The following is a 24,175-nucleotide window of genomic DNA, read 5'->3' on the forward strand; positions in this document are numbered from 1 at the left end:
TGACCTCTGGACAGCTTCAAAGTTGTAACTTTTTTACATTTTCTCTCCCTTAATATTCGCTGCAAAACCTACCGTCAAAATGTAATTCTGAAAAGGATGCCCTTTGAGATGACTTCCTCAGTGAAGTGTTGTGGACTGGCGTCAGCAGCATGTGAATGAGGGTAATGCCATGGCCCACACACTCAGTGAATGAGGGCAATGAATGAATTTTAAGTTGCTATGGGCATGGCACAGAGCTGACTACAGCAGAAACACTCTCTCTGTAGGCCGACCATAGTCCTCCTTTGTGGTGTTGTAGGGTAAAGTAGATTGTATTGTGACCAGAAGAACCTCTTTGAAACAAAGTAATCAGTCTGGATGTGCCCGGCCTCTATTCCAGCCTAATCCAAACTTTGACACGTAACACGTGACAAGTAACTCATGCTTTCTCACCTGGAAGTTGCATGTCGTCCAGAGAATACCATTCTCTCTGTTACCTAACCGGCAGAGTGAAGGAACATCTTTTTAACATCACTGGGTATTTGATACACCCCACATTACCCCACAGTTCAGGCCAGATAAACAAGGTTCCTTTCTCTGTTTGTCACACTTGAAAAGAGATTTGGCTGGTCAAAAGGCAATATCAGGACGCTGTTATTCCCCAGAGCGGCACCCACAGAAAATACTTTGTAGTAGACACTATCTAGGCCTATATATATATATATATATATAAGAACTGAATGAAATAACTCACTTGTTTGGGTTGTGTGTGCATAACAATAGGCTACAGAATACATGTAGCCAAACTGTGACTATGGTTGCTGTAAAACAAAAGTTTTGATGGCTACGAAACGAGAAAAGACGAAATTTACCATCTAAATTGTAGGCAACCTCTTGATCAGTCACACTCAACGAGGCGCCCCCCTGTGTCAACTGTACAGAACCTCAGGGCCCGGGGAAAAAGGCAACTACTTGTTTTGCTCGGTAGGCGGCACCAGTTAGTTAAGCTCTTCAAAAAACATGAAACAGAGACTTTTATTTTGGCAGTAAAATATCAGTCAACAAACGCCGTAACTGGCGTCAAGGATGAAGCCACTCTGCGATATCAGTAGATGATCAGCCTGCTAGTAGTTTATAAGTTTTAAGTGTTTTAGCTTTACCCTATCGATCCGTATAAGTGCTTGAGACAATGGACAAGGACAAGGACACTGACAAGGACAAGGAAGAGGCGCTTGCTAGGTTAAAGGCGAGGTTGATGTTTACTATCAAGAGACGTAAAGACGTAATAAACAACGCTATTGTGGAAAGACGCACAGCAATCCATAAACAAATCAGACATCGAAGGTATCTGTACCACAAATTCGAACGGATGCAAATGGTATGATTTTATTTGACCTTCTGAACTAACACTAAAGTCAATAGGCTGCCAAGGGAAATTTGCAGTTGCATTAACTAATTCAAATTCAAATCTAAACAGACCTGTAATGTGTCATCAGAAACTTACATGAAAACCTTTGGAAAATATCACTTAAAATGTAAATATATATATATATATAGCGCAGGCTATGTAAAATGTCAGTTACTTTGATTAATGTTATTCTCATTAGCATAATCACGTGTTAAGATGGTTATTAGGTATCCACCGATGGCTATTAAAATAAGGTGTGATATCACATTAAGGAGGGTGAAGATGAACTGAAGAGTAAACTGTATTCTGACTGCAGACATTATTAAACAATACTTTCGTAGATTACTGACCAACTGGATAGCGAAAATAGATGCTCTGTCTTTGGGAGTCCCCTCAGCTGCATTATCAACTCATTATGTCCATCTAAACTACTCATTTAGGAAACCTCCCAAGAGATTGCCATTTAGCCTACAGTTGCTTTAAGAGCCTGTCAGTGTCATGAATTCTATCTTTATTTCTCTGCTTTGTCAGATGGCTCCACTTTCACTCTCCCACTCCCACATATCGTCGTCGCACAGCCCATGCAGTGAGCTCTCCAACGTGTCCAGCAGCTCCGACTGGTGGGAGAGGGTGGTCCTCGACGACTTTGGGCCTCAGGAGTGGCTTCAGAGGTTCCACGTGAGCAAAGACACCTTCTACCTGCTCTGCAACACGCTCAAGCCCCAGTTCGCCCAGACGGGCCTCCTCACCAGTCCCAGCAAGCTCACTCTCCCGCTGGAGAAGCGCGTCGCCGTGGCCCTGATCCGCCTAGCGACCAACATGGACTACAGCCTGCTCAGCGAGCTGTTCAGCGAGAGCATCTCCACCCTCAGTCAGTGTGTGCGCGAAGTGTGCGACGCCATCATCATGCTGCTCAAGCCACTTTATATGCACCACCCAGGGGTGCTGGAGCTGGCCGAAAACGCCCGCTCCTTCCACGCGAAGTGGGGGTTCCCCCACTGCGTGGGCGTCCTCGACACCCTCCACATCCCCGTCCGGTCCCCGCCGGCTCAAGCCCGCGACTGCTGGAGCAGGAAGGGCGGGCACTCGGTGGTGATGCAGGGTGTGGTCAACGCCCAGGGCTGCTTCTGGGACGTGTGCGTGGGCTTCCCGGGCGGCACAGAGGACGCCACCATCCTGCAGAGCTCGGAGCTGTGGATCATGGCGCGGGACGGGGGGCTGTCCCCCCAGCCACCCCTCCTGCTCATGAACCAGCCCATGGGGTACCTGCTGCTGGGGGACGAGGGGTATCCCCTGCACAACTGGCTCATGAAGAGCTACCCGGCCTCCCCGCAGCTCACGCCCCCACAGTGCAACTTCAACGCCCGCCTTGACAACTGCCGGGCGGTCATTGACCACGCGTTCCGGCGGCTGCGGGCACGCTGGCAGTGCACTCACCTGCGCAGCGACAGCCACCTGGAGCTGGTGCCCATGATGGCGTTGGCCTGCTGCGTGCTGCACAACGTCTGCGAGATGCACAGCGACCCCTTCCGGGACGAGTGGCTGGAAGAGGTCCGACACCCGGAGTGCCCCCAGCCCTCCGTGAACTCGCCTGCGTACATGGACGACCCGAATGCAGAGCAGGTACGCTCGCTGCTCTGTAGCTACTTCCACATGCAGGAGCAGGGCAAGGTGCCCCTGGAGCCTGCGGGGGTCCCATTCCCACTTCCGTATGGAGTCCCCACTCATGGAGGGTTGCTGAACATGCAGTAGTGGACCAATGTACAGTCCCAGACTATGGACAATGTTCAAGTGGCCTCCGCTGTTGAGAACTTGTTACAGCCACATTGTCCAAAGGAGACGTTGATATAAGGGGAAATACAAATGTGGCCTGTTTGTTCTTTTTCTTTGTTAAGACTTTATATAATATAAAATCAAAAATATCAGACTACATATTTGCACATGTTTTATGTTTAACCTTGCTGCCTTGTCAGCTCAGACTATTACCTGTACATTTGGTATGTGGAATACAAATATCTGTAAATTGTAAATTAAATACAAGTTTTCTTATTAAAGGCAGCGTTGGGCAATGTTGGAGAAACTAGCAAGAGTAAACACAAAGACACTCCTCCAAAACACATGAACGGGCACTGCCCGACTGCTGCTGGAAGACAAGTCCACGAGAGAGAGCGTTCAGCATTGGGGAAAGGAGTGCAGCGCATCGAAACGTTGTCATTCGCTAACCGTATAAAACTACCTCATGTCTCATTCTCACATCAAAAACACACAAATCAGCTACATCACCACGTTTGTAATATGGCTGGGTGGTCAGTTGACTGTCAGACAGATTTAAGAGGAGGAGGCATGTTTGGTGGCTGTGCCTGCGGAACTAGTAACCCACATATTGGACTGTGCTTCTAAGTGTGTCTAACGGAGTTTGTGTTTGTTAACCATGGAGGCCTTTCGGTACACAGCCCTTGAACTTTTGTGGTTCTCCTTCACCATTGCCACTCTCTGCGACGGTCCTTTATCTCTGCCAGACGGTGGGGATACTCTGCCAGAGACGCTAACTTATATTCATCAAGGCTCTGATCACACCCTCGTCACCCAGCGGGCTACAGAAAATGGTATCCCTACAGTTTCCAAATCTACTCTACACGGTGACTGCTGACAGAACAGTCTGCTTTTAGCTTCCCAATACCTGTCTATTCTGTATGCACTCTGTAAAGCACTTTGGACTCCCGGCCTAAAGGTGCTACAGAAATAAATTATATTATCGTTGAAAAGCCATACCGATGTTGATTCTGGTTTGACCTCTTGAGCCCTGTGACTGCCACGGATGACGGATTTATTATCAGAGCATTTTATTTCATTTATTGATCTCGGGATGTAAAGATAATTTCAAGATATATAACAAACATGCTTCTGAAATACATAGCCGACTCTAACTTTAATGTTTTGGAATGCTCTCTTCAAATACGATGTTTGACAGTTCTGTACCGTGTGTTTTCTAAATTGAGGCTTTTGTTATGATATATCACGTGCCTATTTTAACCTAGGAAATGATTGAGGGGGCGTCATCTGACGTCACGTTGCACCCCATATGAAGTCCCCATATGCAATCTGCGTTGAAGAGAGCTAGTTAGCTATCCCCTATGGCAACAACCTATAAGGTCATGTAACAAGAAACGTGGGTACCAGAAATTAGTTTCGTGTTTATGGTAGCGCCACGAGACCATGACCTGACATTGAAATTGTCCTTCTTCACATGAGATATTTCATAACGTAAGTAGTTTTAACGCTACTTCAGGCTTTGGTCTAACCTTTTGCATTTGTAAATCGAAAGCCATGAGCCCTGCCGCTTCAGCCCTTCCAATCACCCCCGAAAATGCCGGGAGCTCAGCTACAGTTACAGAATCGTTTCTGCGACTTCTGAGCCATGTGAAAGTCGAAAATCTGGTGGCAGGATTAAGCGGGGGAGTCGTATCAACCATGATACTTCATCCTCTGGATCTGGTCAAAATAAGATTCGCAGGTAAGATCCAGCTAACCCCTTGCATCTGGTTGGCATTAATAGCTGTCAATTTGTTGCTGTAACGTTACCATAACATGCCATTCACGTGAAAACAGAGAATGTAATGTGAGTAATGTGTTTTATGAAATGCTTAACGTCAACGTTACATTTGAAACGTGGGTGCAAATAGCTAGCCAGCTTGTTAACGCATCTGTTTGCTTAAATGAATGACTGTAAGAAATGTATTCATGGAATGTCAGTTATGTCCTGTCACCTTTATTAACCCCCAAGTGAGATGCAAGTTAAACTTCTTTGCCAAACAGCTGGCTTAATTGGTGACAGGAACTGACCACGTTGGGGGTAATAGTTGCCCTGAAATAAGAGACTGCCTAAATTTATGAAATAGAGAACGCTATAACGTCTATTGCAAAGCTATTAAGATATGTTCATTGCCTTTGCAGTAACTGATGGCCTTCAGGTGAGGCCTAAATACAGTGGCATAATGAACTGCATGAAGAGTGTCTGGCATCAGGAGGGACTCCGCGGACTCTACCAGGGTGTAACGCCCAACATCCTTGGAGCTGGAGCTTCGTGGGGACTGTACTTCTTCTTGTATGTATTTCCTAAAGCTCAGACGACTAAGAAACGTTACAATAGCCTGTTGGCAGTCTCTTACATGCAGTGTATCTTTCAGTTACACCGCTATCAAAGGGTACACCAAGGAAGGTCGCCAGAGCGAGCTGAGTGCCACGGAACACATGATCTCGGCGGCGGAGGCAGGTCAGTACTGCCTAAATCTGGATTCCGTGGACACAGATGTGGTGCCTTGTGAAATGTGTCTCAAATGTTCAGTCCCTAAACTTAGAGTACCGCAGAGGCAAGGCATAAATAGCAGCTGTCTGTCCCACCAGTAGTTCACTTTCTGAGTGAAAGTGTTACTCTTTTATGTAGATACACAATACACCATTCCTCCTCATGTTGATTTTCTCACCCATTGTAAATCTTTGAGACGTTATCTTTTTTGGAAATATAATGCTTAACACAAGTACACAGTTTAAACTCTAGACTGTAAGTGAGGGCATCTGTCTGTTCATTTAGCCCAAATTGGTTATCATGTGGTTATTTCCTTTGAAAACCTCTATGGGTATCTGTCTGCTTTATCACCGTCATGTGACATCAATACAGTTTAATGAATTTGAACTTTGTATTAGGGCCATAGACATGCTGAGCGAGGGACGTTTGAAATCAGTCCACACTTTCATTTTAACTGCCCTCTATTAGAGTCTGTTTAAAGAACAATGAGCTGGCTTGTCAGGGCTGTGCTTTAATTAATGCTCATTTTGTTAAAGATATTGAATTAGACATAAGGTGCAGTGACGATGATCTTGCCATCCCCTTGTTTGACAGCCATCAAGGCATCTCTTTGTGTTATTGCTGAAAAAAGTCTGTCCATTGTGTGCATGAATGATGAGATTTTTCCCCCATTCACATTTTTCCAAGGTGTATTGACGCTGTTCATAACCAACCCTATCTGGGTCACAAAGACCCAACTAGTTCTTCAGTACAGCGCCGACCGCAGCAGGAAACAGTATAAGGGCATGGTGGACGCTCTCGCGAAAATCTACAAGTATGAGGGTATTCCTGGACTGTACCGGGTAGGTTGTCACACCAAATGCAAACTTATGTTTGAAATGTACTAAAACCGTGATTGTGTAGTATTCCTGCTACTTGCTTGAAATCCAAAAAGACAGTTTTTTGCCTGTACCCCAACATTAGGTAATGTTGTAGGGGGATTGCATAAGCTGCATGAAATTCACTAGATCACCACTAGGAGGTGTGTTGTACCACTGAAGTACACTCATGTATGTTGTAGGGAAAAGGAGCTTGGGTCTAGGAAGCTGTAATTTCTTTTTTGGTAAGATTGATAGATTGTTGGATAGGGTAGTGCGTACTCACCTGTGAACATTTCTTTCTGTGCCTCATTGGCTGTACTGATACAAAGTCTTTTCTCCCCCCAGGGGTTTGTGCCAGGCCTCTTTGGTACGTCCCATGGTGCACTGCAGTTTATGGCCTATGAGGAGCTAAAGAGAGATTATAACAAGTACAGAAATAAGGCTTCTGACGCCAAATTGGTGAGTAACGTGTGCCAGGCAACCAGTCCTCTTTGATGTCCAGACAGTAATAGTGCCTGGGCAGAGGCTCTCGATTCGTATAAAAACATACCATAGCCCTGTTTTATATCCGTGGAGCCCAGATGGAGCTGTATAAAAAGTGACTCAGACTGCACCTCCCTCACCCACTCCATTCTCTCCTCCGCCTGCCAGGATCCGCTGGAGTACATTGGAATGGCGGCTCTATCCAAAATATTTGCCGTAGCCACGACATACCCGTATCAGGTAGTCCGAGCGCGCTTACAAGACCAGCACAACAATTACCGTGGGGTGGTCGATGTCCTCAGGAGGACCTGGAGGTGAGCTAAGGACAAATATTCAGCTGACGTATGTGTGCACACGTGTGACCTTGAGCACATTGAACTGAATTGATCTGGTTTTCTGCTTTTTTTTGAGTGGGGGGGGAAAAGGAGGCCAAGTCAATATTTTCATTGCCTCTTGTGTCCTTTCTCTGCAGCAACGAAGGCCCGGTGGGTTTCTACAAAGGGATGGTGGCCAACCTAATCCGAGTCACGCCTGCCTGTTGCATCACCTTTGTCGTGTACGAGAATGTCTCGCGGCTACTCCTGGGCGTGAAGGAGTGAGCAGCATTCGCCGTTGCCGTGGCGGTAGTATGGAATTCTCCAGAAGCCAGGCTCGTCCCGAGCGCGCCTCTGGTGAACCACTGAAGTCTGCGCTCCTGGACGGATGTGTGGAGTGGCTTTGACGTGCAGCCAGTCAGGACGTGTGTGTGTGTGTGTGTGTGTGTGTGTGTGTAGCTCACAGATCCCATAGGAGTTGACATGGCAGTTGACATTTAACCAAATCACAATGCAGAGTGAAAGCAGTCTGCTGCGGATTGACAGATATCATCATGAACAAGTAGACCCATTTTGCCGCTCCACTACGCACAAAGTGTCTGTGGGATAAGCACATGCATAGAGGGACACTGGGATACTATGGGGTGGGCTGTGTGTGTCTGTGTGCGTGCGCATCTGTGCGTCGTGTGTGTGTGTGTGTGTGTACGGGCGTCTGTGTGTGTGTGCGTCTGTGTGTGTGCGTCTATGTGTGTCTGTGTGTGTGTGTGTGTATGAGGGGAGAGGTTGGGGTGTCACTGCATGCTGTGTCTGCTGCCCTGACAAGAGGAAGTGAGGCTCTTTTGTGAATCGCTAACAGGGGCAGTGTGGTGACATATCAAAGCAACGGCTCAAGGCGGCTGTTTCTCCGGGGAGCTTCATGGATTTTTCGGCAACCGAAATCATTTAATGTCATATTAAAAATGTATGGACATGGTTACTACTGTAATATTATTGTTTCTTGGTGCAAGCATCTCCAAAAAGGGATGGCAGTGAGAAGAATACAGATTGTGGAATTAAATATTCTATATTAAATAAGAATGATGACCACTGCATTTTACTGTTTACTGTCTGTCAGATGAAACTGGCATAGTTAATGCCTAAGGCACATGGAATAAGCTTCACTGTGAGAAGTTTATATATATATATATTGTGGCATAATCTCAATTTCTGCATGCTTCACAGCTTTGATGCAGCATTTTTACCAGTATTCTGTGCACCTCAAACTTGAAGCGGAATAATTGTACCCTTATGTGCTATTTTAGAAAAAAAGGTCATAGATAAAAACAATAAAAATGTAGGTTAACTTTCATAAGTGGAAAGCATACAATATAAGCTGATAGTAAACAGTTCAAACAACCACCTAAATTTAAATTAATATAAAATAATAAATAAAAAAGGCTTTATACACTTGGAATCAGTCTTGGTGGGGTTGAAATCTCAGTGTCTAAACTGCAGTCTGTTAAGAAAGGCGAAGGTCTGACCTCAAAGACTCATTATGCTAAACTCTAAAGAAGAACAGATGTCACAACCCAGTAATAAACCTCTTTATAAAAATGATTTTATTAACAGAAGCATATAAAAGTCAAGAATAGTAACATAGCCCAATTATGCACTAAGGAACTCTCACAGTAGAGGTGTATTGTCTTTAGACGTCATCACTGACTCATCTGACTCACATTTGGGTAAACCTGACAAAAATAGCGTTGTTTAAATATTACACAGTTGTCATGACAGTTTTCGCCATTAACATGTTTAATAATTGACCAACAGTCAGCTTTGTTTAGCAGTGACTAGTTCCATCACATCACATAGTGCTTATGAGGTTTGGTCTCTCACATTGAAATGTGGCAAGAGTCATTTGGGTAGTTCCTCGATGATCACCCTGGAAACGGAGTTCCATCCTGTGGAGGCGTCGCCACGGGGATAGTCGCCGCAGGTGCCCACCCATATGGCGACATCTACCAGGCCTGAACGGATGCCCTCGCACAGTCCTTCAACTGCCCCCACCCCCAGCCCAGAAGAAAACAAGATCACAGAGGTCACTTTGTAGTCAAAGCATGCTTGATCTAACTAACACCCACACAGTTCTAAACCCCATCTGTTTTGTAGCCTTCTATTGTTTAGTAATGGATGCCACCCTACCCAGAGGACCGAACGATCCGAGCGGGCGTTCTAATCTGGTGAGAGGACAGGCCTCTATAGGGCAAAGCTTAACCATAAGCACACAAAGTGGCTGCATTGTCTCTGATTATAGTTCAGTCATGACATTTTCCACCGTTTCATGATGAATACTTTGGGGCTGCAGCTATTCCCAGCCGTGCGTGTATTTTAAAATGATGCACACACCCACACACACACACACACACACACACACACTCACTCACTCGCTCTCAATTTTGAGCGTGGAAATGAATTTGGAGCACAGACCTTGCGTTCGTGTATTTATAGTGCAACAATGGGAAATGTCAAGAAGGACTGTCAATCTGTAATCAGAGTTGACTTTCATGTGAAATAATCACACACGAGTGAATACACGTTAATTACACAGCTCATTAAAAACTTCACCAGTTGATTTATTAACCATGGCTTTGGGAGATAGTAAGGCTCTCAGTTGTTGTGAGACCGAGACCCAGTCATGATTTCCATGTGTAGACAAGACGGGTTGTAGTGTTCAGGAGGGCCTCAAGACTAGGAGGGCCAGATCTGTCTATGCCCCATGTTTATCCCTAAACCTAAACAAACACACTTCCCTCTAATCTAGTACCTCTGGTCCATCCAACTCGGGCTCAGTTTCGGGTTTCGCTGTACTTATGTTGCTGAGTTACAGAGTTGAAGTTAGGCACGTTTCAGAGTTACAAAGCTACAGTTAGAAATGTGTGTGTGTGTGTGTGTGTGTGTGTGTGTGTGTGTGTGTGTGTGTGTGTGTGTGTTGTGTCTTCCTCACCTGCAGTTGTCCTGTGTATGTTGATGGTGGAGTTGAACTCGGGGCTGCCCTGGTGTGTGTGTGTGTGTGTGTGTGTGTGTGTGTGTGTGTGTGTGTGTGTGTGTGTGTGTGTGTGTGTGTGTGTGTGTCCTCCTCACCTGCAGTTGTCCTGTGTATGTTGATGGTGGAGTTGAACTCGGGGCTGCCCTGGTCCAGGTAGATGATGGACTCGATGGGCAGCGGCCCGGCGCACTCGGCCCCGTTGAAGGTGAAGTACCAGCGCTGGCAGCAGGCCGACCTGCACTTGAGCCGCAGTGAGCCGCTGAAGAGCACGCGCACCGCGCTGTCCGACCGCAGCTTGGTGAACGTGCAGTCCTGCGGGGGGAGGAGGAGCGCAAGGGCAGAGTGACGGCTTTACAAGGACTGGAATGGCCTTCTTAGAATTTCAAAGTATATGTGACTAGAAAATCAATCAATCAATCAATCAATTTGTTTATTTGATAAAGAGGGACAGTGTACATTCATGAACATTAAAATGTAAATGCACCCAAGAGCCGACGCGTGCAAAAGAAAAGGGGCTTCATAATTCTTTGACTCGCACACTTATGATCATGTGCGTGAGATTTCTATTGCTAGGACCGGATTTCTATTTACAAATGAACTCTGCTGTGAAGTATAAAACTGATGTGTGCAATGACTGGAATGGCCTTCTGGGATTTTCAAAAGATATGTGACTAGAAAAGAAAAGGGGCATCGTAATTCTTTGACTCGCACACGATTTTTTATTGCTAGGACCAGATTTCTATTTACAAATGAACTCTCTTGTGAAGTATAAAACAGCAGTAGCTGATGAGTCATTTGTTTAGTTATGGCTGATGTTACTTCAATAAGTTATCACAGTTCTCAGACTTTCCCGCTTCTTATGGTCAAGCACACTAGATCATGACTGTCAGAGGCCCCGCTCGGAAGGCTTAACACTTATTTCATATTGGGCCCTGGTTTTGTGTGACTACACCTTCACCTGCTTAACCTGTTGCCTTATGTTACGTCCTTCTACTCCGAGCCACCAGGGGGCGTTACACCTGTGTAAAACAAAGTCTTAGCTACTGAGACACTCACTGCGATCTTGCCCAGGTCAATGCCATAGTTGAGGGAATTCCATGCGCACTGCTTGTAGTTGGGTCTCCAGGGCTCCTCAAAGATTTCGCTCACACACTCGCCCTTCTCACCCTTCGACCCGTCACGGCCGGGTATACCTGGGGTTCCGGGAATGCCGTTCGCGCCGGGATTCCCGTCTCTGCCTTGGGTGCCTGCAGGTCCTTGGAGGCAGCCGGAATACTGCTACATAATGGGTGAGAAAGAGATGCAGATCACAGTCAGATTGGCGTGATAATGATTAATAGCATGAGGTATTGCAGCTTGGGAAATACTTGATTGTAAGTATTTAGTTGTAATAAAACTTGCAAATGTACACAACAGTTTCCTGATAGGCCTAAATATGAAGCTTTCCTTTCTTTCTTTTCATTTCAACCGACAGACGAAAAAAATATCCTTTGCAGTTACTGTGTTCACGCATGAAATGTGAGGACAAATTCCCTTGCTGAATGCTGCACTGCAACATCTCAGTATTGATCAAACACTGAGGCGCCACACTGGGCTCAAATATTTCATCTGCTCCCTTGCAGAGAGAGAGAGAGAGAGAGAAAGAGAGGAGAGAGAGGGGAGTGGGGAGAGAGAGAGAGAGAGGGGAGATAGAGAGAGAGGGGAGAGAGCGAGGAGAGAAGGGGAGCGAGAGAGAGAGAGAGAGGGAGAGAGAGCGAGAGAGAGAGGGGGGAGAGAGGAGAAAGAGAGAGAGGGGAGGGGGAGAGAAGGGAAGAGAGAGAGAGAAGGAGAGAGAGAGAGAGAGGGAGAGAGAGCGAGAGGGGAGAGAAGGGAGAGAGAGAGAGAGAGAGAGGGAGGGGAGAGAGGGGAGAGAAGGGGAGAGAGAGAGAGAGAGAGAGAGAGAGAGAGAGGGAGGCTTGAGTGAGAGAGGGAGAGAGAGAGAGAGGGAGAGAGAGAGAGAGAGAGAGAGAGAGAGAGAGAGGGAGAGAGAGCGAGAGGGAGTCTAAATCATTCATCTGCGCTGGGCCCGACGGCTCAGGCCACAGCCAGTGATTCATTATCTCAGCCCGGCCGCTGTTTAGACAGATGTTGACTCCCGCGCAAGCTGACTTAAACAGAGACAGTCTGCTCCGTCCGGGACGCAGCAGCACCACCCACAGACGGTGTTGTGAGAAGGGAGAAGACCAGAACGAATCCCATCTGTGCATCTGTTGTGTTTGCCAGAGTCAGATGGCTCCCTCAGATTAAATGCTGAAGAGAGAAACTGTCATATGTCACATTCGAGAGGAAAAGACAGGTAGCCTGTAGAGTGATGGGACCGGACCTCGCCTCAGCATTCAAACACCTGCTGTAGGCTCTGGGGATGGAACTTCATTTCTTACCTTTTGATGCGATTGCAAATTCTAAACGGTTAATCTAGGAGGCGTAATCTGTATAAATGGGGTTATTTTGACTCATCCTAGGATGTCATCCTGCCACTCAGTGTGCACAGATGGACAACACAAGGACCGTGACACATTAGCCAATCACTTCTTTTCATCTATTTGCCATTAGCAATGTCAGCCAGTTTCAGTTGACAGTTCAGTTGAACTATAATGGCAGACTAGATAACTAGTTACAAGTTACAAGTTACAAGTCTTTTATTGTCAGATGCACAGAATGACACAGGGTCAGACTGGGCACTGAAATTCTTAGGACAAGGCACCGCACAACAACCTACCATAGCATAACATAACAAACATATTATAACATAACATAACATGCCATACACTCTGTACAAGTACTCTGAACATAATTTACATGTAATAACATATAATAACCTTACTAAATATACAAGATAAATATAAAAAAGACAATACAATATGCTAAAACATATAACAACCTATACATATAATACTAACATATATACATATAACATATAATACACATATAATAACATATAATAAACTATGCTAACCTATTACACCTATACTACCCTACAGACAAATGGGAGTAGCAGGTAGTGCAATAATTCTGATAAATATGTATACTAGCAATTCCATTGATATCCCTGAAAAGTTGCTGTAGAGGGGAAAGCTGTCTCATCTCATCTCATCTCATCTCATGAGCAAACACAAAGACAGCCTTGTAGATGTCCCACCAGAGTTGGCTACAAAGTGCTACAGAGGTTTAAATTGTGAGAAGTATTATTAACTCATCACAATCCCCCAAACCCCTCGAAAGGAGAACGTATCAAGGCTTGACAGGAAGCAGTGGGCCAGCTGCACACATTTACTGTAATCTGAATGGCTGAAGGAAGGAGGGGTGGGGGGAGTCATTGTGTGATGTCTTTTCAACATGCCAGCTGATCACTGGGAGGAATGTTAAGGTTCTGCGCTCTGAACAGAGTCACGTCGTCTCAGGGGCTATTTTAAAACCTTCAACAAACGTCTCACGCAGAACAGCAGACCTGTCATTTATTCATGCAGCACGGCTCACATCCAGACAATGGATACGGAGGGGTGGGCCAGACATGAATATGAATACCACGCGCCACTTTTTAATTCCCCGGCTGAATTTCATTTGCAGAGGCAAACGAGAGCTTGTGGTTACAGAGTGTCTGCTCCTGCTATTTAGCAAGTCTGCAGTCTGGACCATTGCGTAGCCAGTAGTTGTGTAATACAGGTTCTCATTCGTTTACAGCAGGCAGAGAGGCATAGCAGTAAGGGCCCTTAAATAGACAATAGATTGTTCCAGTATCAAGGACGCGCCAGCCATAAAGTGAAATGTATTGATATTTATTAAGCATACAGACTGTGGGCTTGTTTTGAATGGAGCGGCCCTCTCCCCTATTTGTCTGTCGGAGCATGCCTGAGTGTCTTTGAAAATGAAGCATGAAGATGCACATAACACAAAAGCTCTTCTGCTTTATGGACTGCTCTCAGTTGTGAAACAGTCCCGGGCCTAACTGCTATCTGGGGACAGGGATGAAAAATTGAGCTCAGCTGTACAGTAATTACCCATTCCACGCGTCACTGAGGATACCAGATTAATTGATTACATATAGGAGGGAGCTTCCTCAGATGTTTCTTTTTTTTTCTTTTTTCTTCTTTTTTTTAGGAAGGTGAAATGCAATTTAACATTCATGTGGCAGAATCATGAATCATGGACAGCTTAGAGAGATTCACTGAAATGATGCATATTTTCTAAGGAATCAGCGAGAAATTGTTATTTTCAATGACTGACCAACCATTTTATCTTGGTTGTGAATACTTAGATTGAGCTCCCAGTTAAAGCCTAGGGATTATAGTGATCAGTTATTATTCCCTGGATAGAAACATTCATTTGAAACGGGGATGCATCCTTCTCTGCACTGCCCAGTGAATCATTTAAGAAGGCATGGGTAAAACCATTCCTTTTTAATTCTGCGAAAGGAAAGCCTCTATCGTGCTGCTTTATTGCCCTCTAGTTCCGCATTTCGCACAAGCAGCAGCACACAAAGTGGACAGACCCATTTTTTCCCCAACCACAGACAGTCACCGCCAGAGCGCTTGTATCCGATGTTCACTCAAATAATCAATTGCATCCTTCCACAACTTTTTTAAAATAGATGATCTACTGACTGTCTACTGACATTTGACCCAGTCTAAAAGAGATGGCTTTTGGTGCACCGAAGCCCTTTTCTTTGCATTTCACCACCTCTTGAAAAGGACAGAAATGTGAAACTCATACAAAAAGCCAAAGCATGAGCACAAGACCTCCAGCTATGGAGTGAGCAAGACAGGAAATAATGCATGAGAGAGGGCCAGCGGAGGCAGAGACGGGAGCAGAATGAACTAGGAGGAAATGTATTATTAGATGTGTGTCTGGCAGGTACTTCAAGAGACAAGAGAAGAAAGTCATGGAAAAGAGGATGAAGGAGCTGGCCTTTAAAGTGTAGTTCACAGACAGCTGGGGTGTGCATTAACGCACATTCCTGGAATGAATGCTGTTCCATCGTAAGGGTGTGTGTGTGTATTTGGGCACATCTGCATGTGTGTGTGTGTGTGTGTGTGTGTGTGTGTGTGTGTGTGTGTGTGTGTGTGTGTGTGTGTGTGTGAATGTCTGCTTGAATGGTTGGATGTCTGTCTGTCTGTCTGCATGAGATAACTACTTCTACTGGCATAATCCCACAGGGCGCTTCATCAGACAAATCTACAACGAAAACACTGTGATATTCCACGAACACAAGACCACACTGTGCTGAGCCACTCCATTTTCCCTGACACTGTGAACTTAAAAAGGTGGAGGTCAAAATGTTACCATTTTATAGTTGGTAGTTTGGGCTTCATCTGATTGCCTGGTGCAGTTCTGTTTGCCTGTGTCGTCCTCAGTGCACTAGGATGACAAACAATACTGATGAAAAGATCTGCCTAGTCTAAAGTTTCACACCAATCATAGGTGTCACTATGGAGATGAAAGGGTTACTTCTTCATTCGTACACTTCCTAGCTTTCCAACTAGATTGATGTGAATGAGAGGTAGAAGGATCTTCTGACAAGCACTCTCTCTCTTGCCAAAATGTTAAGATCGAGACAAAATATTCCAATCCCCTTGCAACAAGTGGCAACATAGGAAATAGCCTAAACTATTGACAGTAGCCCATGTCTTGATTAAACAAACAGCCCCTTTCCTCAATTTCAGTCCAAGAAATAAATGTGTTATATAAATTCAAAAAATAACTGTGTATTTCACAACCAATACATTACAAGTTGGGTTTTATAACAACCTTTCAAGGAATCGGAATGACCGGATCAATATCGCCGACCTTGAGTGCAGTGTCGAAATACTTTCATGAGATTCTTTACGTGGAGTGTGCCTCTTACTTTTTCGATGTATTCCGCATCCTTCTGACGAAGTCCTCTATGTCTCATTTTCTCAGCTTCATAAAGAGGGAAGATTAACCAGGAGAAAATCAATAGTCGCGTCGTTGGGGACACCATATTCATTATCCAAAGGTAGACTGCAACATAAAAGACCCCCTTTCCCGAGAGTAGCGAGAGAGCAGAAATGAAACGAGAGACTGGAAACGAAGGTCCTCTGTCTCCAACTCCTCCTGAGGCGCTGAGTTTGTCCTTGTACCAAACCAGTGCGCTGCCTATAACTTTTTTCCAACTTCATGAGTAATCTCACATGTGTTAAATGACCCACAGTAATTGTAATTTTGCAATCTTATCTGAATAGTAACATCAGTCATTGTGCATGTAGCCTAATTAATTACATCTCAAACCAACGATCTTCGTATTTATTCTGTCGATCGCGTTACATATATTTTCTTTCCTTTCTTTGAGGCTGGGTGGTTTGCAAGCACAGATGTAAAAAAAAGATTTTGGTCACTGGCTCATAAAGAGGAAACCAGGCCATCTTCTGATAGACAGAGATTATCTACGAACATCATTGAATGATATGCATATTTCAATATACGAGGTATACATTAGGCTATACAGAAATAATATATCAGTATTTACAATTTGACTAGGCCACAAAACATTCCACATTTTCTTGAAGAAAGTTATGGCTGTAGAAGTACTCGAATAAAAACCCTCACTGGGTCTGAATCTAAATATTATTACTCATTGATGATTTAGGCTATACATCATTGTGATGCAGGCTATGCTCTTGAACTAGGCATACCCAGTTCTTGTAAGAGTTTTGCACCAGTCCCTGTGTTTGCTATGAGGACATCAAACACAAAACAACTCCAAAACAACAGCAAACTGTGGTAGCGACAAGGACAGCAGCACATGTGCCTAACAGCAGGGTGTAATTGGTTCCTGACAAACAAGTTACGACTAGCAATCATTTCATTATACCTTACACAAGGGCCTTGTATTGTAATACCCTGCATATACAGTACATATTCTATTTATTCATCGCTCCCATTAGGCCTCCATCGCCAGTTATGCAGAACCAACACCTCCTGCAAATCTTGGCCAGGTTTACACTGCGACCTGAATTTCCCCGATCAGCAGTGCTCAAACAAACCCGACATTCACTGACCCAACACCCTCCCCACACACAAACCCCTCTCCCCTCTCCCCTCCTCCACCTCTCCCCCCCCCCTCTGGCTGTGGCCCAGCCTGGAGGCGGACTGAGAGGACCGTTAGCTTACTGTAAGGAGCTTTGTTTCTCAACCACGGAGGTCCAGCACTCCATCTGAAAGGGCTCTTTCTCCATTAAGCTCCCATTTTTTTCCATTCAGGTCTGTTGGGCCCACTGTAAATGTTGGATGCCTTGGTTGGACGTTGGGGGGGGTTACAATAATGTTGCCCCGGCTTGTACATGCCATCAGGATGAAACTGCCATCTCAGCAGACAACAGCCCCTCAGTCTTGTGTCAGTACAATTCTTACTCTGTGGGATTTCTTAGTATAGACCAGCTTCCGTAAGGTTTGGCATTGATAGGCTACTGTGCATTATTGCATAACAGATAAATGAGAAGAAACTGCAATGCGACCATCAGTTTATGAAAGGCAAATTGCACTGCATTGCCTATCACTTGCCAAATTGAATTGTATGGGACAGACAAAAAAAAAGGGACAATTGGAAAACAAAGTACAGTAATTGACTACAAATGACTAATTAACCCAGACATAGCCCTTTGTACCTCACTCACCAATAGTGCATTTCGATTTGAAACTGACTCCCCCCCCCACCCCCACTGGACTGTTTCCCCTGCTCAGTCGATTCTCTCCGCCGACGCACCGGTGTTCCAGGGGCCAGCCTGGTGGCTGCTGTGTTCCTCCTTTGAGCCCAGTTTCTGCACGCTCGCCCCCGTCCCCCGGGGCTAGCTCGCGGGGGCTCCGTCTCAGGGCGCCTGTGGACAGAAATACACATTTGTTTATGTTGGGGAGAGAGTATATCAGTACTGACAATAGGCTGGAGGCATGGGGTGGGTGGATGCTTTATGGAGCAACAATTTCAATCATACTGCCAGCCCAAGAAAAAAAAACAAAAAAACAACAACAACAACAACAAAGAAGAGACAGCAGCTACACAGTGCTCCTCTTCCACCTGAAGTCATCCAGACACCATTATTCTGCTTCCAGGACCATGGCCATTTGTTTCCAGTAAATTGAACTTTCCAAAGAACACATTAATGTATCCATCAAACACGGCCCATCCATCATCCTAAATGATGGCTTTTAACTCTTCACAGCCTGGGTACAGCCACTAGATGTGTGAAAACTGCTGCAAAGAGCACACGGCTCCCTTATATTTCCAGAGGACATGTTCGAGCTGATATGCAACACTACGGATGTCATTGCGTTGTAGTTACAGCCCCACAAATAAATCTGTTCAGGTGTAAAACAATGGCTTGCGCTGACGGTTCCCGCTGCTCTCTGCAGATGGTCATGCTGTTTTGTGGTGACCTGGATTCCACGGCCGGCCTGCAGATGGCATTGCGGCATTGCCTATCTCTTGTCAGGCCGGTGCAGCAGCAGCAGCAGCAGCAGACATGGACAAGAGCAGAGGAGACCTCTCAGAGCAGCTCATCCTTATAGCTGTGTGACAGAGCGGTGGAGAGTGTGATATATTATAGACCGTTTGCATTGTTCTCTTCACACAAAAGAGCAAACCACAGGGGGGAGCTGCATGGCTTAGATAGGCAGAAAAAATGTATAGTGGGTTTAAATGGGACAAACACGGGCAAGCGTTTTAACCGCCCGCCCGCCCGCGTCTGTCTGTCTGTCTGTCTGCCGCGCCGCTGATGGCTGACAACACATTTCTTCTCCGTGAGCCTCGGAGAGCCTGTCGGGATCCAGGGGTGCTGATGAGGGGGCGCAGTGCTCATTACTCCCTGTGACCTTACGATGCAACGCTCCGCGAATCCTCCTCCAAACCCGAGTAATAAGTTTCACGGCGGCCCGTCGACACAAACAAACGCTGGAGGGCAATGGTGTCGTGGTCTCCTGGAATGGTTGTTGCTAAGGCCCCTGGATCTTTTTCCTCTCTGATGAGTTCTTCTAAAATACACGCTTGCACAACTAGGACAGCCTGTGTGATGCTGTCTCAAGAGGGAATGTCCTTTGCCCGTGGGAACTAAACACAATGTTGAATGGGTCGCACACACAGACTACTCTGCATCCTTCTCGGGGAGAGAGAGATGGGGAGGCTCTTGCAACACCCTAAGCATTCTTTCAAAAGACCAACGCGTCCGCTCCTTCATGCATATTAACACCTGACAGCCTCTGATTGAATTTAGTTCCACCATTCACCGGCGCCGCTCGTGTCGCCGGCGCAGACACCGTCGCACCTGAAGGTGTTTTCGAGCGGCCCCAGTGGCGCACCTCTGGAGCCCACGGCGCGGCTCCGCCTGTGATTGGGGGGAGCGTGAGCCCGCGAGCGCGGATCAGGGCTTTGGTGTAACACCCAGGGAGTCATTCAAAAGAAGCCATTTCATGTGTCACACTGTCATCAAAGGCAGCCAATTTTTTATTCTGGACCCCCTTTTTTTATCACATATATTCCGGGGACAGATGGAAAACTCATCCCCCTGTGACAGACAGCTGCGCGACGGCCACGGCAGGAATTTCAAGCAGGTCCTGGCGAGTATGACTGCAATGCATCAGTGGGCTGGAGCTACACACCTCCTAGGCTTCTCTCTCTCTCAGCTTGCTCACCGCTCACATTTAATAGAGAGCTGAAATAAACTCATGATCAGTAGTTACATTCTTGTGTCTTTGTGTTTATTGGCAGTATCACACAGCGTTCATAAGAAGCCTTTCAGGATGGCTATATCACGGGTGGATTTAATGATGCAGTATATGTTTTACTTGGCATAAGCCTTGAGTGACAGGAGAGTAGTGATGCACTGACGGACTCTCCACTGACGTTGAAGGCACAGCTTACCAGTCTTGCCAGATTTAGGACAGTGCTACTTAAGAGCGCATACCTCCACATATTCAGACTTTTTTTGCTGCAGTAAGCTGTTCTGTGAGTGGTGACTGCACTAATCCACATGGGGGGGGGCTTTGCCAAAATGTCAAGTTCAGGTGATCTTTAGTGAAGTGCCAGCTTGTCTATTATGTTGTAGATTTCACGTCAGAGCTAAATGTCACGTCTAGATTCAGGGCACCAACCACTCCCTTCCCACGGCAATGTTAATATTCAAGTGCTGTGATCAGCGTCCGAACTTCCAGAGCAATCTCTCTCGCTCTCTCTCTCTCTCTTTCTCTCTTTCAGTTGAGGATGTTTGCTGAATCAAGGACAATTTATGCAAATGACATTCAGATTCATGCATTCTAAGCACCATTACCTTGATAATTACAGCCTTCTGTAACACATCCATTTTAAGTGGAGAGTTTGTTTTGTCCAGGGCCAGCTGTAGGGTGCTATGACTGGGGGGGCATTTGAGATGCGCCAGCGGGGCAACATGACTGAGGGGGCATTTGAGATGTGCCAGTGGGGCAACATGACTGAGGGGGCATTTGAGCTGTGCCAGTGGGGCAACATGACTGAGGGGGCATTTGAGCTGTGCCAGTGGGGCAACATGACTGAGGGGGCATTTGAGATGTGCCAGTGGGGCAACATGACTGAGGGGGCATTTGAGATGTGCCAGTGGGGCAACATGACTGAGGGGGCATTTGAGATGTGCCAGTGGGGCAACATGACTGAGGGGGCACTTGAGATGTGCCAGTGGGGCAACATGACTGAGGGGGCACTTGAGATGTGCCAGTGGGGCAACATGACTGAGGGGGCATTTGAGATGTGCCAGCGGGGGCAACCCTCTCTAGTATCAGACTGGTCTGAGGTACACAGATGCAAGCATGGACGGACATAACAGAGGTGAACTGGATCGAAAAAAGCACCTTTTCATTTCCAATAACACAAAGGGATAGCACGAGACTGAAAGCCAATATTTTGTGACAAACAACCTACATCCACCCTCTGCCAAATGCAGGTCTATTTACACAACGCAAGTATAATGAAGCCGATAGGTCTATAATGCAGGCCATAGGGTATAGGTTAAGGACAGAATGACATTGTCCTCATATCAGTTGGACTGTTACTGGGTGATGTCATCCTGGGCTGGACAGTTGAATATGTAGAGTGGGCAGCTTAATTCAACTTGAAGAGATAATGTCCAAATCCTACACATCTGCCATATTTAACTTTGCAATAGGATTGTTCTTGACACTAAATTATTCTAATTTGATGAAATCAAAAACTGTCAAACTGTCCTGGTTAGCAAGCATAGAGGTGAAACTAAAGAACTAAAGAACTAAAGATGAGAAACTAAAGAAAGGCTCCTAAAGTTAACCAGGGATAAAAATGACTGGTATAGCTTTTAAACACACACTTTTGAAGTATTCAGAGATCAAAAGGACCAACAGAAATGCACCGTAGGTTACTGTTACTAGCTAGACAGCATATTTCTTGCATACCATATTGAAAAACATATTTCTTCCATAACCTATAGGCATATGCTAAAAAGACAGCCATAGACAGCAACAAAACAAGATTGCTGTCTAAGCAATGGCACTATTAGGAGAGATAAATCCTTTCAATCGTTTGTCAACATCAGGAAAACATGCTTTGGGCAAACAGAACTTCTCCAGTGAAGTGAATTAGCTTACTTACCCTGCTTAAGGTTGCCAGCATTTACCTTATATCAAACAAACCCAGAGAAAGCTTTGGCCACTGGTATTTCTGATAGACTATATGCCCTATATACCCCTGATCACCATGGTGTGTCTCACAAACAAAAACATTTTCTCTTCATTGCCACTGAGGATGCAGTGAAGGCTTTGAAGGGCGGAGCTCAGGCTGAACCTGAATGTGATTGGATAAAATCTCCCCTTGGAGTTTTCTCCCCATGCTGGACTAAGCAGTTGGATTGTGCGATTGACATTAGTCAGTGAAATATACAATGAGAGATAGGCCACTTCTGTTAGTTATTTATTTGTTTGGGTTAAAACACAAACGTCCCGTTTAAGGATACATTTTAAGTTTTGTAGGAGCATTATTACATTTTGACCGGCAAGTTTGTAATATATTAGATTTGTAAACCTTTTGACCAGGCTAAAAACTGATATGAGGGGACGCCGGGTCCCCGCACCAGCCCTGGTTGGGTCAAGGCACATGGCCACCAGAGGAAAGAAGACAGACCCCAGACACCTAACTGCCTCAGAGACATGCTCTCTTTGACTAAGACATTCTAAAGTGACCACGACCAAAAACATGATGCCCCTTTGAACAAACGTGTCAGCACACTGAATTAAACAATGACAGAATTGACTTTTTATTTTATTACAACAGGATTTAATTAGACACTTAATCAAAATGAACCATAATCATCTACCTAAAACCCTACACTACCTCCCCAATTGAAACCTCGTTTGAGTAATTACACTGCGAGATAATTACACTGCAGTTGCTTTGTACTCTCTTTTGTTATGCAATAATGTACCGGGGAAATTATAGTTTTTCTTACATGCCGTACTTTACCTAGTTTCCATGGCACCCACATTAACTGTTGTGTGAAGAACAAGTCTGTTGTAAAATAAGAGCTAAATAAAACATTACGTGTGCCATTTCAATTATGGAGGTTGAAATCACGTGGCGAAAGACAATAAATAATCTGACAGGGGTTGCGCTCCATATTGCTCGCCTGGTTTTATGGAGAGTCTACGGGGGCATTCATCTTGTCCAAATTCACACAGCCAGTGTTGAGGTGATTTGATTTTATCCCATGATTTCCCACCCATGACACAGTGTCACAATAATTTATGCTGTGTTCATTCATCTTGTATCACATCAATCCACTTTTAAGAGTCGAATGCAGAAGAAGACAGAAGCCGAGGGCCCAGCGGTGGGTCGTTGTTAAAAGGAGCTGGTCTACACAGCGTGCCAGAGCGGACATGCTTCACGAGGAGCAGCGGGGGACGCCTGTCATGCGCCACGCCGCCCTCCCTCCCTCCCCGGTGATCCGCCAGCTGCAGCTCAGAGCCCGCAAATGTGTTCCACAGGAAATGGGCCCTCTGTGAACCAGGCCATTTCTACCCTCATTTCCCAGAGGACGGAGAAAATGGTTTTCCTGAGTCATTCCGGAACGTTCCATGCGTTCTATGTGCCGGATGTTCTCTGCCGCACTCCTTTAAATGTGTGTGTGATTCTCTCTACCTGCAGAGATGCTTTTATTGACAAGCAATTTCAGATGATTTACAATCTCTCTCTTCTCAGAGAAGTACACGAAACTTGTGTGAACTGGACCTTGCTCGCAGCATGCGGCTTTCACTCAGAAATGATAGACATGATCACGGTCAAGATGACATTTGAAGTAAGTTCGGGTTTGAAGTTGGAATATGGCACTTCAGTGGCTGTTTGATCCTGCGCTTTCATGTAACATGTCCAGTAGCTCTCAACAGCTGATAGCTCCAGAATATTTAAGCCTACCTTTCATCAACCATGGCCTAATACATGTCACCAAATCAGATAGTGCTAGAGTTGAGCTGCTCCAATGCATTTCTCCTCTCCCTTATATCAAGGGGACATATTCAACAGGTGTAGGCACACTGATAATATTAGCACTCCTTCCAGGAACAGGGCTTTAAAAGGTGCGTGGGCCCCGTACAGGAACAGGGCTTTAAAAGGTGCATGGGCCCCGTACAGGAACAGGGCTTTAAAAGGTGCGTGGGCCCCGTTCAGGAACAGGGCTTTAAAAGGTGCATGGGCCCCGTACAGGAACAGGGCTTTAAAAGGTGCGTGGGTCCCATTCAGTTCCAAATTCAACTTCATCTTTC

General features: G+C 45.6%; 3 protein-coding genes across 3 annotated transcripts; 2 read left to right on the top strand and 1 right to left on the bottom strand.

The window, feature by feature from the left end:
* Positions 1 to 1,036: 1,036 nt before the first annotated feature.
* Positions 1,037 to 3,441, top strand: LOC105891850 (protein ALP1-like). The gene is made up of 2 exons (XM_012818033.2): positions 1,037 to 1,357; positions 1,919 to 3,441. Exons 1-2 carry the CDS (start codon positions 1,169 to 1,171, stop codon positions 3,137 to 3,139), a joined length of 1,410 nt encoding a protein of 469 aa, XP_012673487.1. The 5' UTR covers positions 1,037 to 1,168; the 3' UTR covers positions 3,140 to 3,441.
* A 1,006-nt stretch (positions 3,442 to 4,447) lies between these two features.
* LOC105891839 (mitochondrial folate transporter/carrier-like) lies at positions 4,448 to 8,436 on the top strand. The gene is made up of 7 exons (XM_012818023.3): positions 4,448 to 4,901; positions 5,342 to 5,492; positions 5,575 to 5,660; positions 6,381 to 6,535; positions 6,899 to 7,012; positions 7,205 to 7,350; positions 7,509 to 8,436. Exons 1-7 carry the CDS (start codon positions 4,715 to 4,717, stop codon positions 7,633 to 7,635), a joined length of 966 nt encoding a protein of 321 aa, XP_012673477.1. The 5' UTR covers positions 4,448 to 4,714; the 3' UTR covers positions 7,636 to 8,436.
* A 493-nt stretch (positions 8,437 to 8,929) lies between these two features.
* LOC105891862 (collagen triple helix repeat-containing protein 1-like) lies at positions 8,930 to 16,812 on the bottom strand. Its single transcript, XM_031576402.2, has 5 exons — positions 16,257 to 16,812; positions 15,695 to 15,769; positions 11,432 to 11,653; positions 10,471 to 10,687; positions 8,930 to 9,386 (listed from the first exon to the last, which is right to left on the bottom strand). Exons 1-5 carry the CDS (start codon positions 16,377 to 16,379, stop codon positions 9,244 to 9,246), a joined length of 780 nt encoding a protein of 259 aa, XP_031432262.1. The 5' UTR covers positions 16,380 to 16,812; the 3' UTR covers positions 8,930 to 9,243.
* Between the last annotated feature and the right edge of the window lie 7,363 nt (positions 16,813 to 24,175).

The sequence above is a fragment of the Clupea harengus genome, chromosome 11 (assembly GCF_900700415.2).
Source record: "Clupea harengus chromosome 11, Ch_v2.0.2, whole genome shotgun sequence".
Lineage (NCBI taxonomy): Eukaryota > Metazoa > Chordata > Actinopteri > Clupeiformes > Clupeidae > Clupea > Clupea harengus.

Coding starts and splice junctions, on each gene's coding strand:
- LOC105891850 (XM_012818033.2), top strand. CDS start 1,169: ATGGACAAGGACAAGGACACTGACAAGGACAAGGAAGAGGCGCTTGCT. Junction 1,358..1,918: donor AATTCGAACGGATGCAAATG/GTATGATTTTAT, acceptor CTGCTTTGTCAG/ATGGCTCCACTTTCACTCTC.
- LOC105891839 (XM_012818023.3), top strand. CDS start 4,715: ATGAGCCCTGCCGCTTCAGCCCTTCCAATCACCCCCGAAAATGCCGGG. Junction 4,902..5,341: donor GGTCAAAATAAGATTCGCAG/GTAAGATCCAGC, acceptor TTGCCTTTGCAG/TAACTGATGGCCTTCAGGTG. Junction 6,536..6,898: donor GTATTCCTGGACTGTACCGG/GTAGGTTGTCAC, acceptor TTCTCCCCCCAG/GGGTTTGTGCCAGGCCTCTT.
- LOC105891862 (XM_031576402.2), bottom strand. CDS start 16,379: ATGAATATGGTGTCCCCAACGACGCGACTATTGATTTTCTCCTGGTTA. Junction 10,688..11,431: donor TTGACCTGGGCAAGATCGCA/GTGAGTGTCTCA, acceptor CTCCCCCCGCAG/GACTGCACGTTCACCAAGCT. Junction 9,387..10,470: donor CATACACAGGACAACTGCAG/GTGAGGAGGACA, acceptor GGGTGGGGGCAG/TTGAAGGACTGTGCGAGGGC.